The 13039-nt window shown below is 41.4% G+C and overlaps 1 protein-coding gene and 1 non-coding gene across 2 annotated transcripts in view; one reads left to right on the top strand and one right to left on the bottom strand.

The window, feature by feature from the left end:
- Nucleotides 1-13039, top strand: part of CFAP221 (cilia and flagella associated protein 221) — a 144597-nt gene that overhangs the window by 42845 nt on the left and 88713 nt on the right. The window contains exon 7 of the mRNA XM_053597662.1: nucleotides 2873-2976. Within this exon, the coding sequence (XP_053453637.1) occupies nucleotides 2873-2976 (104 nt within the window). The remainder of the gene's footprint in view (nucleotides 1-2872; nucleotides 2977-13039) is intronic.
- Nucleotides 10491-10597, bottom strand: LOC128590909 (U6 spliceosomal RNA). The gene has a single exon (XR_008381372.1). It is a non-coding gene; the product is annotated as a U6 spliceosomal RNA (small nuclear RNA).

Below are 13039 nucleotides of genomic sequence, written 5' to 3'. Positions count from 1 at the left end.
TTTTTGGTCTTCTGGATATATACCTAGTAAAGGAATTGTAGAATCAAATGGCAGGTCATTTTTAGATCCCTAAGTGATGTCCAAAGATCTTTCCAAAAGGAACATATTAGTTTTCATTCCCACCAGCAGTGCAGAAGTATTCCCTTTTCTCCACATCCATGCCAACATCTCTGGTTTTGGGATTTTGTGATATGGGCTAATCTTACTGGAGTTAGAAGATATCTCAAAGTGGTTTTGATTTGCATTTCTCTGATGATTAAGGATGATGAGCATTTTTTCATGTGTCTGTAGGCCATGCGCCTGTCTTCAGAGAAGTTTTTCTTCAAGTCCCTTGCCCACCCTGAGATGGGATCACTTGTTCTTTTCTTGCTTATACGTTTGAGTTCTCTGTGAATTCTGGTTATTAAACCTTTGTTGGAGACATAACCTACAAACATCTCCCATTCTGAGGGCTGTTTGCTTGCTTTACTTACTGTGTTCTTGGCTGTGCAGAAGCCTTTTAGTTTGATCTGATTCCGGTAATGTATTTTTGGTGTTGCTTCAATTGCCCAGGAGGGACTTCCTCATAAAATATTCTCCCAGGCCGATTTCTTCAAGTGTTTTCCCTGCACTTTCTTCTAGTATTTTTATAGTTTCATGTCTTAAATTTAAATTTTTAATCCAGTGAGAGTCTATCTTAGTTAATGGTGAAAATGTGGGTCCAGTTTCAGTCTTCTACAGGTCTCCAGCCAGTTCACCCAGCACCATTTGTTAAATAGGGAATCTTTTCCCCACTGAATGTTTTTAATTGGCTTATTGAAGAACAAATAATGATAGGTAGCTGGGTTCATCTCTTGGTTCTCTATTTTGTTTAATACATTACCTCTCTGTTTTTTTTGTGCCAGTACCATACAGTTTTGATCACTATACTATATATTTATAGTATAATCTGAGGTCTGGTAGTGTGATTCCTCCTGCTTTGTTTTTATTTCTGAGTAAGGTCTTGGCTATTTGAGTTTCTTTCTGATTCTATATAAAACAAAGTATTATTTTTTTCGAATCAGAACAATATTATTAAAAACAAACAGTACAGCCTGTAGTCCCAGCTACTCGGGAGGCTGAGGCAAGAGAATCGCTTAAGCCCAGGAGTTGGAGGTTGCTGTGAGCTGTGAAGCCACGGCACTCTACCGAGGGCCATAAAGTGAGACTCTGTCTCTACAAAAAAAAAAAAAAAAAACAGTACAGGCCAGGCATGGTGGCTCAAGCCTGTAATCCTAGCACTCTGGGAGGCCGAGGCAAGAGGATTGCTGGAGCTCAAGAATTAGAGACCAGCCTGAGTAAAATGAGACCCCATCTGTGCTAAAAACAAAAAAGTTATCCAGGCATGGTAGTGTACACCTGTATTCCCAGCTATTGAGGAGGCTGAGGCAGGAGGATTGCTTAAGCCTGGAAGTTTGAGGTTGTTATGAGCTAGGCTGACACCACGGCACTCTAGCCTGGGCAACAGAGTAAGACTCTGCCTCAAAAAAAAAAAAAAAACCCGCTACAATATTGTATATTTTGGAGTACATACAATGTAGTGATATTATTAGAGTTCATTAGAATGATGGTGAATGCAGGCTAGGGTCACCATTCAATAATGGGAATGCACACGACAGCTCCTGGCACACAGGCGTGGGGAGAAGATTAGGGAAGGGTGAACAGGGAACTTCAACTCTTCTGTAATACTTTATATCTTTAAAATTTAACAGTGATAGAACCAAAGCAAAAGGTTTGATAAAATTTGATGGATAAAACAATCTTTACATTATCATTCTTTATATTGAAACATTTCACAGATTTTTTTTTTAAAGGTAATGAATTCTAAAGCCAAGTAAAACTGCTTTGGTCATAGTTTTAAAAGCTGCTTTTGAGCTATACCATAAACCTAAAATTGCTACTGTTGAAGGGTTTTTATTTCACTTTGCTCTAACAAATATTCACTGAGTGTTTTAGTCTGTGTGGGCCTCAGGTTACACTGGAGACCTGGACTCGGTGTGGACTCGGACTCTGCCTTCATAGTACTCAGGGTCTCCAGGGAAGACAGACTCTGGGCAGCTCGGGAAGGCAGTGATGGAGAAGTCCATGGTGGATGTGTCGGTGTGGGTACCACTCCAGAAGGCAGATCGCGGCTGCCCAGTAACTCTGGGCAGACAAGGGTACAGCCTCATTGTCCCAGGAATATAGCCTGGGCAATGGGAGAGGACGGGCAGCCGGCAGGGAGGCAGCACGAGAAAGGATAAGAGGTAGGGCCAGCCCTGAGGCAGGAGGGCCACACGGGCCATGATGGGGTGCGAGGGCTGGGAGTTAGGGTGCAGAGAAGAGGTGTACTGCACAGAGTCCAGGCTGGAGGGGCTGGCTGGGGGCAGAGACGGGAGGAAGTGCAAAGAAAGGCCGGGGGCGGGGGCGCTGGGTCACTTGCAAGGAGGAGCCCACCTTCCTGCTGCCGAGTAACCCTGAGGGCTCTGCTTCCCCAGGCCCTGCTCACACAGGGATAAACCTCACAGTGTGTGAGAGGGAGCATGACCGTGGGGTCAGGTGTGTAGACACCAAGCGCAGTCCCTGCACTGAATCCCAATACTGCCATTCACCAGCCATGTCACCTCGTGCAGAACATTTCCCTTCTCTTGCGTCTCAGTTTCTTCTTCTGTAAGTGGGGAATAATCCCTGCACCACCTGCTCCTCCCGTGTTTAATGTCTTAGTCAAATAGTCAATGTCTTAGTCAAATAGTCAACAGTGTTGGCTGTTGCTATTGTTTATTGTATGTATAACTTTAGCCTCTATTCCTTGCTACTAAAAGAGCTAGTTGTAAAGAAAAATAATGTTTTAATTTTCTTTTTTTTTGTTTTGCAGCAAGAGTTATGTTATTCCTTTGCAGTGCAGCTGCCCCGTAGATTTCGAGTTCCACATCACTTTGATTCAGTCTCATCAAGCCTTTACCATTGAGCCAACATCAGGTAAGGAGAGTCAAGATTTTGATTTTTCAATTTCCTCAATCTTCTAGGATCAAAGTGAGAATTTGGAAAGTAGATGTCAGATTCTAAAAACAAGAATAAATCGCATTTGAATGTGCTCTTATATTTTCAAATATGTAATGGTAACGGATTTTACACATCTGGCATAATGTAAATTGGAATTGGACACTTAGGAATAAGGATGCTTTTGGATAATTTATATCACAGAGATAGTTCACAATAACGTCTGGGTAAATTCCTTCCAAAGTCAAAGCTTGATACCAGAAATTGATCCCCTCTAATTCTAATTTTGACTCTTGGTACATCCTTGGTTTTGTACTAACCTTTTAATTCAATTTTAGAAAAAAATAGGAATTTTATTCCTTCCAGGGCTTTCAGACTCTTAGTGAAGGGTCTAATGCATTTGTCTTATCTGTGGTGTGGACTGTCTGTCTTTACATGTGCCAAAGGGCTTAGATCTTTTGTCCCTGTGCTGCTAAGGACATTTGAAAGTAAAATTTTACACCTGAAGCGATTTCTGCTTCCCAGTTTCTGTCTCAGTGTTTGGGTTTGTGATTTAAACATCTGTCCACCATGGTCTACTGTGAATGCTAAAATAGTTTTGTTTGGTTTTAAGTCTGGGTATTCATTTGCTTACAATTCTTTTACCATTGCAAGTGTACATTTTATCCAACAAGTGAGTGAGTTCAAAGTAGAAACTTAGAGTTCATTCTAAATTATGAAATGTATCTGGATTATTTTCTAGAGAACCAGGCACCATTCTGAAATTTTTAAAATATAAGGTAACTACTGTTTATATTGCAAAATACAATACTTGATTATCTTTCCAGAGAGAAAACATTTATTATTTTCAATGTGTGGGCTTTAAACCAAAGCGAAAATAGGTTACTAAAGCTATACTATGTAAGGTGATATCTCAGATTTTAATATCAAGTGCCATTGATATTCTCACAATAGGCCTTTTCTAGGTCCTGCCCTGCCTGATGGTACAGAATCCTATTAAGTTCTACAGACAGAAGGGAACCACTAAGATTTCTGAGCAGTTGTGATGGGAGATGTTTCCAGAAAGGTTGTTGTGGCCCCCGTGGTGCAGGTGTGGAGAGGTGGATGCAGAGAGGAGGCCAGAAGCTCAGGGTGCTGGAATGAACTAACATTGGCTTTGAGAGCTGGTGCTGTCAGCCGGGAAGGGGAGGAGAAGGTAGAGAACTGCTGGTCTTGCCATACTTCTCTAAAAAACTATGACGTAAGACCCAGAATATTAATTTACCAAAGGAGTTTTGAAACACAACCCATTCAAAAACCGGGGCTATATAGATTAGTAAATATAGCATTGAGCTGACAACTAACTATGGGTGAAACACAAAAATTGTGCAGGCCTTTCCTGAGTGCTCAGATTATAAAATGCATAGCCACATAATTCAGACAAATGCGTGAGACGTGAGCTACTCTGATCCATGTGATAAGCTTTTGCGATTTTTTGGGTGCTTTGTTTGTTGCTTGTTATGTTAAATGAAATTAAATTGAATATACCAGTTTGGAGTTGAAATGGTGGTGAGAGTCAAAGACAGAAATGTGGGCTTCGCCAGGTGTTGACAGATGGCAGCGCAGTGGGCTGGGCATGACGTCACCCAGGGAGTGAGTGTGGATGGAGAAGTGGACCATGGACCAAGCCCTGAGTGTCCACAGGGCAGCAGGAGGGTGCGGGGCCAGGAACAGAGCATGAGGAAGAAAATCAGAAAGAATAAATGAAGAAAGGCAGGCAAGCCAGGGCTCTTCACCTCTGGGGATCCCTCTTTGCCATTTTATGTGATCTGCCTCGTGTGGACAGTGGTGCTGGTGTGGCTTTCCAAATTGGTCTCACAGGCTCGACCCTTTAGCTTCCCCGGTAGTTATTTTGTGAGTCTCAGGACATCCACTGGTCTGCTGGTTTCTCAGGAATTTTCTTGTTTTGGTTTCCCACCTAGTTGATGTATTTAGTGCATCTTTGATTGTTATACTGTTCTATGAGGTTATAGAATTTAGTGATGACTGTTACAAAGCCTTGGCTGGCTGCATGGAGAGGGATGCCCAGGCTAAGTAAGAACCATGGGCTAATTTGACAGCATCTATGTGTGAGCACCATTTTAAGCTCACCTTTGGTAACCAATTTCTAAAAGATGTGTGAAGGCATCCCTAGTCTGTTAGGTTATAAGCCACATCTTCTGTAGGAATCAGGAGCATGAATCTCACATCCCCCTCCTGACACCACTTGTCAGGGCCCGGGACTGGCCAGGTCTTGGGCCCGGCTTAACTAGGTTCCGGACGCGGACCACTAAGCTACCTTGCTCAGGAACAATTTCTCTTAGGTGCCTGAGGGCTATCTACTTTCGCAGGAGAGAAAGAGTCTTAGAGTAAAGCAGTCTTAGAAATGATAGATCTTGGCCTTTAGCAGAGCTTAGTGATCTTCAGCAGAGAGACGCTGTGCTGGCGTTCTGCAGGCAGGAGAGAAAACAGAGTCAGAGTAAGCGGGTCCGTGATAGAATGCGCATGCTCCCGACTGCCTGCTCCTCCAGCCTAATATAAGACTGATCTCGTGCCTCTCAACACCACAGGTGTAGAGACTGCCAATTCACCACTGCTCTCATCTCGCGAGCTCTCATGCTTGTTAGGAGTGCTAAATCCCTCTCCATGCCCTTTCCACCAAGGTGTTCTATTGAGCTATACAGGTATTTCTTATAACTCTCACTCCTCCTAGCCATAGGCTATACAGGCTGCTACACATGAGCTATGCACACCTTCCAGGTATTTTGTGCTCAGGCTTGCCAAAAGAGAAAAAATGTGAAAAAGCTACTTCCACTTATAAGATATGTCTTCAACTTTAACTCAACTGGCCATTTGCCCCACTGGGCATCCTTAAAATGCAGGTGTGCACTGCAGCTGTCAAGCTGGATCTCGTGATGGTGCCAAGGTTTTTCTGAGATGGGGGAAAGTGAGTAAAGGATTTTATGACCTTCCTTGTGCAGCTGACAAGAAATCACGTGCAATTAAAACATCAAGAACACTCCATTGATAATTTTGAAAGAGCCAATAATACACGATTTTGGCCAAAACTCTATTAGTGTTGGAGACCAGCCAAATGCCACCAAAAAAAAAAAAAAAATGTTGAAGTTTTCTACTTGTGACTACTTTGTGATCCTGGGCATTCCCTTCTTGTCACAGTCACTGAGGAAGAATGCATCCAATTCATAGAAATGGCAAATTGCCCCTTAAAATGGCTAGCTGAGCAAGATTTCCTTGGGAGCTGTTGCCCAGAGTTCTTATACCAACTTTCAATAATTTCATTCTCTTTTTTATTTTATTTATTTGTTTTTTATAAGAGGAAGGGCTTTATTTCATTCCCTTTTTTCAACTATGAAGATATATAAGACACAGATAATTCTATATTTTGCATTTTATTTTGAAATGCAAATTTCTTACAACTTTATATTATTTGGAAGTAATCCCAGAGCTTCAGCCCTCATTTTGGTCTCAGAGCACTTTTTGGTTAAAGGCATCATGTAAGAGCCACCAAGGACACCAAGAGCACTACTCCCTGCATGTCGAGGTCCAAGACAGCTTTGCGCCCCTGCTGCAGGTGGCAGGTCTGGCCTCAACCCCAAGTCCACTGTCTAAGGGGGATTTTTGATACTCCTGGTAATACGTGACACTGTGCTGCCCACACACTAGCCTTTACACATTCAGGTTCAAAAGGAAGCAAGCATTAACTCCTTTTTGCCTCTTTTATCTCCAAAAGTCCCCTGCCCCCTGGTTGAGGTATTTTACCACATAACAAGCCTCATCTGCAAGATCAGCAGCCTTTGGGAGTCCCTGTGCAGAGTCATTCCATCCAGATAGGAATATGAATAGGGAAGGGTGCCCCTTCTTCTCCTCCCCATGTCACCACTCACCAGTAGACTGAGGAGTCATAAGGCCACCAAATCCCAGCACAAACCGTGCAGGGGACAGATCAGGATTGTCAAGGGGGTGGTAAGGCGTTTGGATCTCTAGTACATGAAACAGGCTGCCATAAAATGTTTTTTACTGGAAGTTAAGACTGTAAGGAACAGCTTCATCCCAGAAAATATATGCTGGTTATATAACTGTTTAGAAAAAATGGTGACATACAGATCTTTGGCGAGGTTGACTTAAAACCAATGATGAAAATGAGGGAGATAACCCAGCAAGGGCTTCCGATGACCTTCCAGTTCAGCAATTGGAAGAATAGTCAGGAGCTGTATGCAGGGTGGGAAAAGAATGCTGATGGGAAGGGAAATAAAGAGATCAGGCTTTTAAAAAGATGTTCTAAAGCACCAAGCCCAATGAAGAGGAAAAGAGAACAATTAGGGATCCCCCTGCTTTTTAGAGGACATAGGTAATTAATTAATAAATGCACATTGAAGAAGGCAGGAAAGCTGGATATAGGCAGGGGGCAATTCTCAGTCACCAGTAGCAACGGTTCATTTTACTTTGCACTCAATATGTCCTTGGTGATGGCAGTGGTTGTACACAGTGTGGCTGGCACGGTGTTAATAATTGCTTTCATTTACAATTGTTAGCCACATACCGGCTATCATGCCAAGCACGTCACATGCACTATTTCATTTAATACTACAACCCGGCAAGAAGGAAACTATTATCGTCACCTTTTTGCAGCTGGGACAACTGAGGCTCCGGGAGACTTACCCAGCGCAAAAGTGTCTGTCTGACTCCAGACCCAAAGTCTCAACCACCACACTAAGCTGGAAGAGCAATGATACAGGATGCCTTGAAATAGGACAGAGGCACATAAGGACTTTTCTCAGAGATTAAGAGTTTAAGGAAATTCTGTTTGGGGAGAGAAAAGTTGAAGAAATTGGTAATCACTCTCAGCCACGTCTTGTGTATTCTTCTTGCCTTCCGGAGCCCTGAGTATACCTGTCCAAAAGAACCACCTGGTGGGGTGTCAGTTGGACTGGTTGAGCTCAGTTGACCACAGCAGCAGTCAGTGAAGTTGACCCAGAGGATAATACCTGTACCTTGACCAAATTCTTTCCTCCACTGTCCATCTGGAAGTGCTGGTCCCAGTGAGGCCTAAGGAGAAGCCAGGGATGGCCCAGCGCCTACTGTGCTGGGCACACCTGTGTTCCAGGTGCACAAAAAAATCCTGAGGGCCTTCAGAATTTTGAGCACAAAAAAGAGAAAGAGGGAAGCTGGATTCATACAATGAAGCTGGGACAGAAAAAACTACAAGAAAGATGGGATCATATAGTACAAAAAATAGTGTTGTCACTTGATATTGACTTAAGAGAAATGTAAAGTTGAAGGATTAAAGAATTTCCTTGATGCATGTGATATTTGTTCCTAAAATTTATTGCTAAAATGAAGAAAAGAGATTACAAAAACATTAAGAGGTCAGGACCACTGTGTGCTTCTGCCCTGACGTTGGCTGTGGAAGGTGGGGAGACGGCGCTCGGAGGCTTTCCGTCCTCTCTGTTGCACTCTGGCTCTTACACTGCTCTATGCTGTACAGATTACAGCATTTACATTCTGTTTGGGGACCACAGTAAATGCCACAGTTACTTAGCGTCTATTGAAGTGGAGCCACGATGTTTACCTCTATTTTTTATCCCATGTGCTTTCCATCCCCAATTCTTTATTTAGCCCTTTTTCTGGCTGTCTGGATGTTGTCACGTAGTGGTTTGTCAACCAGAGGTTCCCGGGGTCCACGTGCCAGGAGCACTTGCATGTTTGAGAGTGTCTGAGTTACAGTTTCCCCTCGGTGCTTTGTAGATATTGCTGATAGTCCTCTGGCTTTGAATTTGCCAGACTTCAGAGGCTGGATTCAATCTTTCTCCATCAAAAGTAAATTGTGAAGGCCCTAGGGATTTTTTTTTCTTCTTGAGGATAAGTAATTTACCAGAATATGTATTGGTATCTTTTTTTTTCCTGGCATGTCCTTTTTATTTGAAGGGGGAAAAATTATTGTTTTTAGGAAAATGTTTCAACTATTAAAACTTTGACTATTTTAATGTTCTATTTGCCTTTGTCTCTTCTTCAGGAATATCAACTGTGTGTGTGATGTTGGTTCTCTTTTGCCTTCAGGATGTTCTATCTTCTTTAACTGCATCTGGTGTGAATTTCCCATTTTTTTTCTTTTTTTTTATTGTTAAATCATAGCTGTGTACATTAGTGCAATCGCCTGTACCCATTCTAAGATGCAACATAGATGTGGCCCCACCCATTACCCTCCCTCAACCAAAACCTACCCCCTCCCTTCCCCTTCCTTGGCCCTTTCCCCATAGTCTTGTGCTATAGTTGGGTTATAGTCTTCATGTGAAAGCTATAATTTAGCTTCATAGTAGGGCTGACTACATTGGATACTTTTTCTTCCATTCCTGAGATACTTTGCTAAGAAGAATATGTTCCAGCTCCATCCATGTAAACATGAAAGAGGTAAAGTCTCCATCTTTCTTTAAGGTTGCATAGTATTCCATGGTATACATGTACCACAATTTGCTAGTCCATTCATGGGTCGATGGGCACTTGGGCTTCTTCCATGACTTAGCAATTATGAATTGGGCTGCAATAAACATTCTGGTACAGATGTCTTTGTTATATTGTGACTTTTGGTCTTCTGGGTATAAACCTAGTAAAGGAATTATAGGATCGAATGGCAGGTCTATTTTTAGGTCTCTAAGTATTCTCCAAACATCCTTCCAGAAGGAACGTATTAGTGGGCATTCCCACCAGCAGTGTATGAGTGTGCCCTTTCCTCCACATCCACGCCAACATCTCTGGTTTTGGGATTTTTGTTATGTGGGCCAGTCTTACTGGGGTTAGGTGATATCTCAGAGTAGTTCTGATTTGCATTTCTCTGATGATTAAGGATGATGAGCTTTTTTTCATGTGTTTGTAGATTGTGTGTCTGTCTTCTTTAGAGAAGTTTCTCTTCAAGTCCCTTGCCCACCCTGAGATGGGGTCACGTGTTCTTTTCTTGTTAATACGTTTGAGTTCTCTGTGGATTCTGGTTATTAGACCTTTATTGGAGGTATAACCTGCAAATATTTTCTCCCATTCTGAGGACTGTCTGCTTGCTTTACTCATTAAGTTCTTGGCTGTGCAGAAGCTTTTTAGTTTGATCAGGTCCCAGTAGTGTATTTTTGATACTGCTTCAATTGCCTGGGGAGTCCTCCTCATAAAATATTCACCCAGGCCGATTCCTTCAAGAGTTTTCCCTGCACTTTCTTCAAGTATTTTTATGGTTTCATGTCTTAAGTTTAAGTCTTTTATCCAGTGAGAGTCTATCTTAGTTAATGGTGAAAGGTGTGGGACCAGTTTCAATCTTCTACAGGTTGGCAGCCAGTTTACCCAGCACCATTTTTTTTTTTTTCTCCTCAGATCTAGTTTTTATTTATTTATTTATTTATTTTATTTATTTTTTTTTAATTTTTTTATTAAATCATAACTGTATACAATGATATGATTATGGGGCATCATACAAAAATATGGAACGCTTCACGAATTTGCGTGTCATCCTTGCGCAGGGGCCATGCTAATCTTCTCTGTATCGTTCCAATTTTAGTATATGTGCTGCCGAAGCGAGCACAGCACCATTTGTTAAATAGGGAATCTTTTCCCCACTGAATGTTTTTAATTGGCTTGTCAAAGATCAAATAACGGTAAGTAGCTGGCTCCATCTCTTGGTTCTCTGTTCTGTTCCAGACATCTACTTCTCTGCTTTTGTGCCAGTACCATGCTGTTTTGATCACTATGGATTTATAGTACAGTCTCACGTCTAGTAGCATGATTCTTCCTGCTTTGTTTTTTTTTGTTTTTTTTTTTGTAGAGACAGAGTCTCACTGTACCGCCCTCGGGTAGAGTGCTGTGGCGTCACACGGCTCACAGCAACCTCTTAACTCTTGGGCTTACACGATTCTCTTGCCTCAGCCTCCCGAGCAGCTGGGACTACAGGCGCCCGCCACAACGCCTGGCTATTTTTTGGTTGCAGTTTGGCCGGGGCTGGGTTTGAACCCGCCACCCTCGGCATATGGGGCTGGCGCCCTACTCACTGAGCCACAGGCGCCGCCCTCCTGCTTTGTTTTTATTGCTCAGTAATGTTTTGGCTATTCGAGGTTTTTTCTGATTCCATATAAAACGAAGTATTATTTTTTCAAGATCTTTAAAGTATGACAATGGAGCTTTAATAGGAATTGCGTTAAAGTTATATATTGCTTTGGGCAGTATGGACATTTTAACAATGTTGATTCTTCCCAGCCATGAGCATGGTATGTTTTTCCATCTGTTAACATCTTCGGCTATTTCTTTTCTTAGAGTTTCATAGTTCTCTTTGTAGAGATCTTTCATGTCCTTTGTTAGGTATACTCCCAAGTATTTCATCTTCTTTGGCACTACTGTGAAAGGAATAGAGTCCTTGACTGTTTGTTCGGCCTGGTTATTGTTGGTATATATAAAGGCTACAGATTTATGGGTGTTGATTTTGTAGCCTGAGACATTGCTATATTCCTTGATCACTTCTAAAAGTTTTGTAGTAGAATCCCTAGTGTTTTCCAGATATACGATCATATCATCTGCGAAGAGTGAAAGTTTGATCTCTTCTGACCCTATGTGGATACCCTTGATCACCTTTTCTTCCCTAATTGCAATGGCTAAAACTTCCATTACAATGTTAAAGAGCAATGGAGACAATGGGCAACCTTGCCTGGTTCCTGATCTAAGTGGAAATGATTTCAATTTAACGCCATTCAATACGATATTGGCTGTGGGTTTGCTGTAGATGGCCTCTATTAGTTTAAGACATGTCCCTTCTATACCAATTTTCTTAAGTGCTCTGATCATGAAGGGATGCTGGATATTATCAAAAGCTTTTTCTGCATCAATTGAAAGAATCATATGGTCTTTATTTTTAAGTTTGTTTATGTGTTGAATTACATTTATAGATTTACGTATATTGAACCAGCCTTGAGACCCTGGGATAAATCCAACTTGGTCATGGTGTATAATTTTTTTGATGTGTTGCTGGATTCTGTTTGTTAGGATCTTGTTGAGTATTTTAGCATCTATATTCATTAGTGATATTGGTCTATATTTTCTTTTCTTGTTGGGTCTTTCCCTGGTTTGGGGATCAAGATGATGTTTGCTTTGTAGAATGTGCTGGGTAATATTCCTTCTTTTTCTATATTTTGGAAGAAGTTTAGTAGTATAGGTACTAGTTCTTCTTTAAATGTTTGGTAGAATTCTGACGTAAAGCCCATCTGGTCCTGGGCTTTTCTTTTTAGGGAGATTTTGTGTAGTTGACGCTATTTCAGAGCTTGATATAGGCCTGTTCAACATTTCCACTTCGTTCTGGCTAAGTCTTGGTAGGTGGCATGCTTCCAGGTATTGGTTGATTTCTTTCAGATTTTCATATTTGTGAGAGTAGAGTTTCTTGTGGTATTTGTTAAGGATTTTTTGAATTTCTGAGGGATCTGTTGTTATTTCATCATTACCATTTCTGATTGATGAAATTAGAGATTTTACTCTTTTTTTCCTGGTTAGGTTGGCCAAAGGTTTATCTATTTTATTGATCTTTTCAAAAAACCAGCTTTTGGATTTATTGATATGTTGTATAATTCTTTTGTTGAATTTCCCATTCTTACCTGCCAAGTCCTTGCTTGTGTTCTCAGCATGCGTGTGCAGTGTGGGTACATGGCGTGTCTACGTGTGTGCATGTGTGTGTTTATTTTTGTTCCTTCTGCTGTACTTTCTACTAGTAACAGTTTGTTTCCCATTTCCATTTGTTTCCTGAGCTCCACTAACTTTCTTTTTATCTCCTCGTAGTGTCTTCTAAAACTACTTCCTTGAATTTCAGTAATTGTTCCTGTGACAAGACCATGCTTTTTTCTTAAAGACTCTGGTGAACTACCCATATTCTAAGGTTGTCCTCTTGAGATGCATTTTTTATCTGATTTTGCTTTTCTTCTTCTTTTTTTTTATTTATTTTTATTTATTTTATTTTATTGTTGGGGATTCATCGAGGGTACAATAAGCC

Source organism: Nycticebus coucang, chromosome 7 (genome assembly GCF_027406575.1).
Source record: "Nycticebus coucang isolate mNycCou1 chromosome 7, mNycCou1.pri, whole genome shotgun sequence".
Classification (NCBI taxonomy): Eukaryota; Metazoa; Chordata; class Mammalia; order Primates; family Lorisidae; genus Nycticebus; species Nycticebus coucang.
The sequence above is the reverse complement of the archived record's forward strand: the minus strand, read 5'-3'. Positions and strand labels throughout refer to the sequence as shown.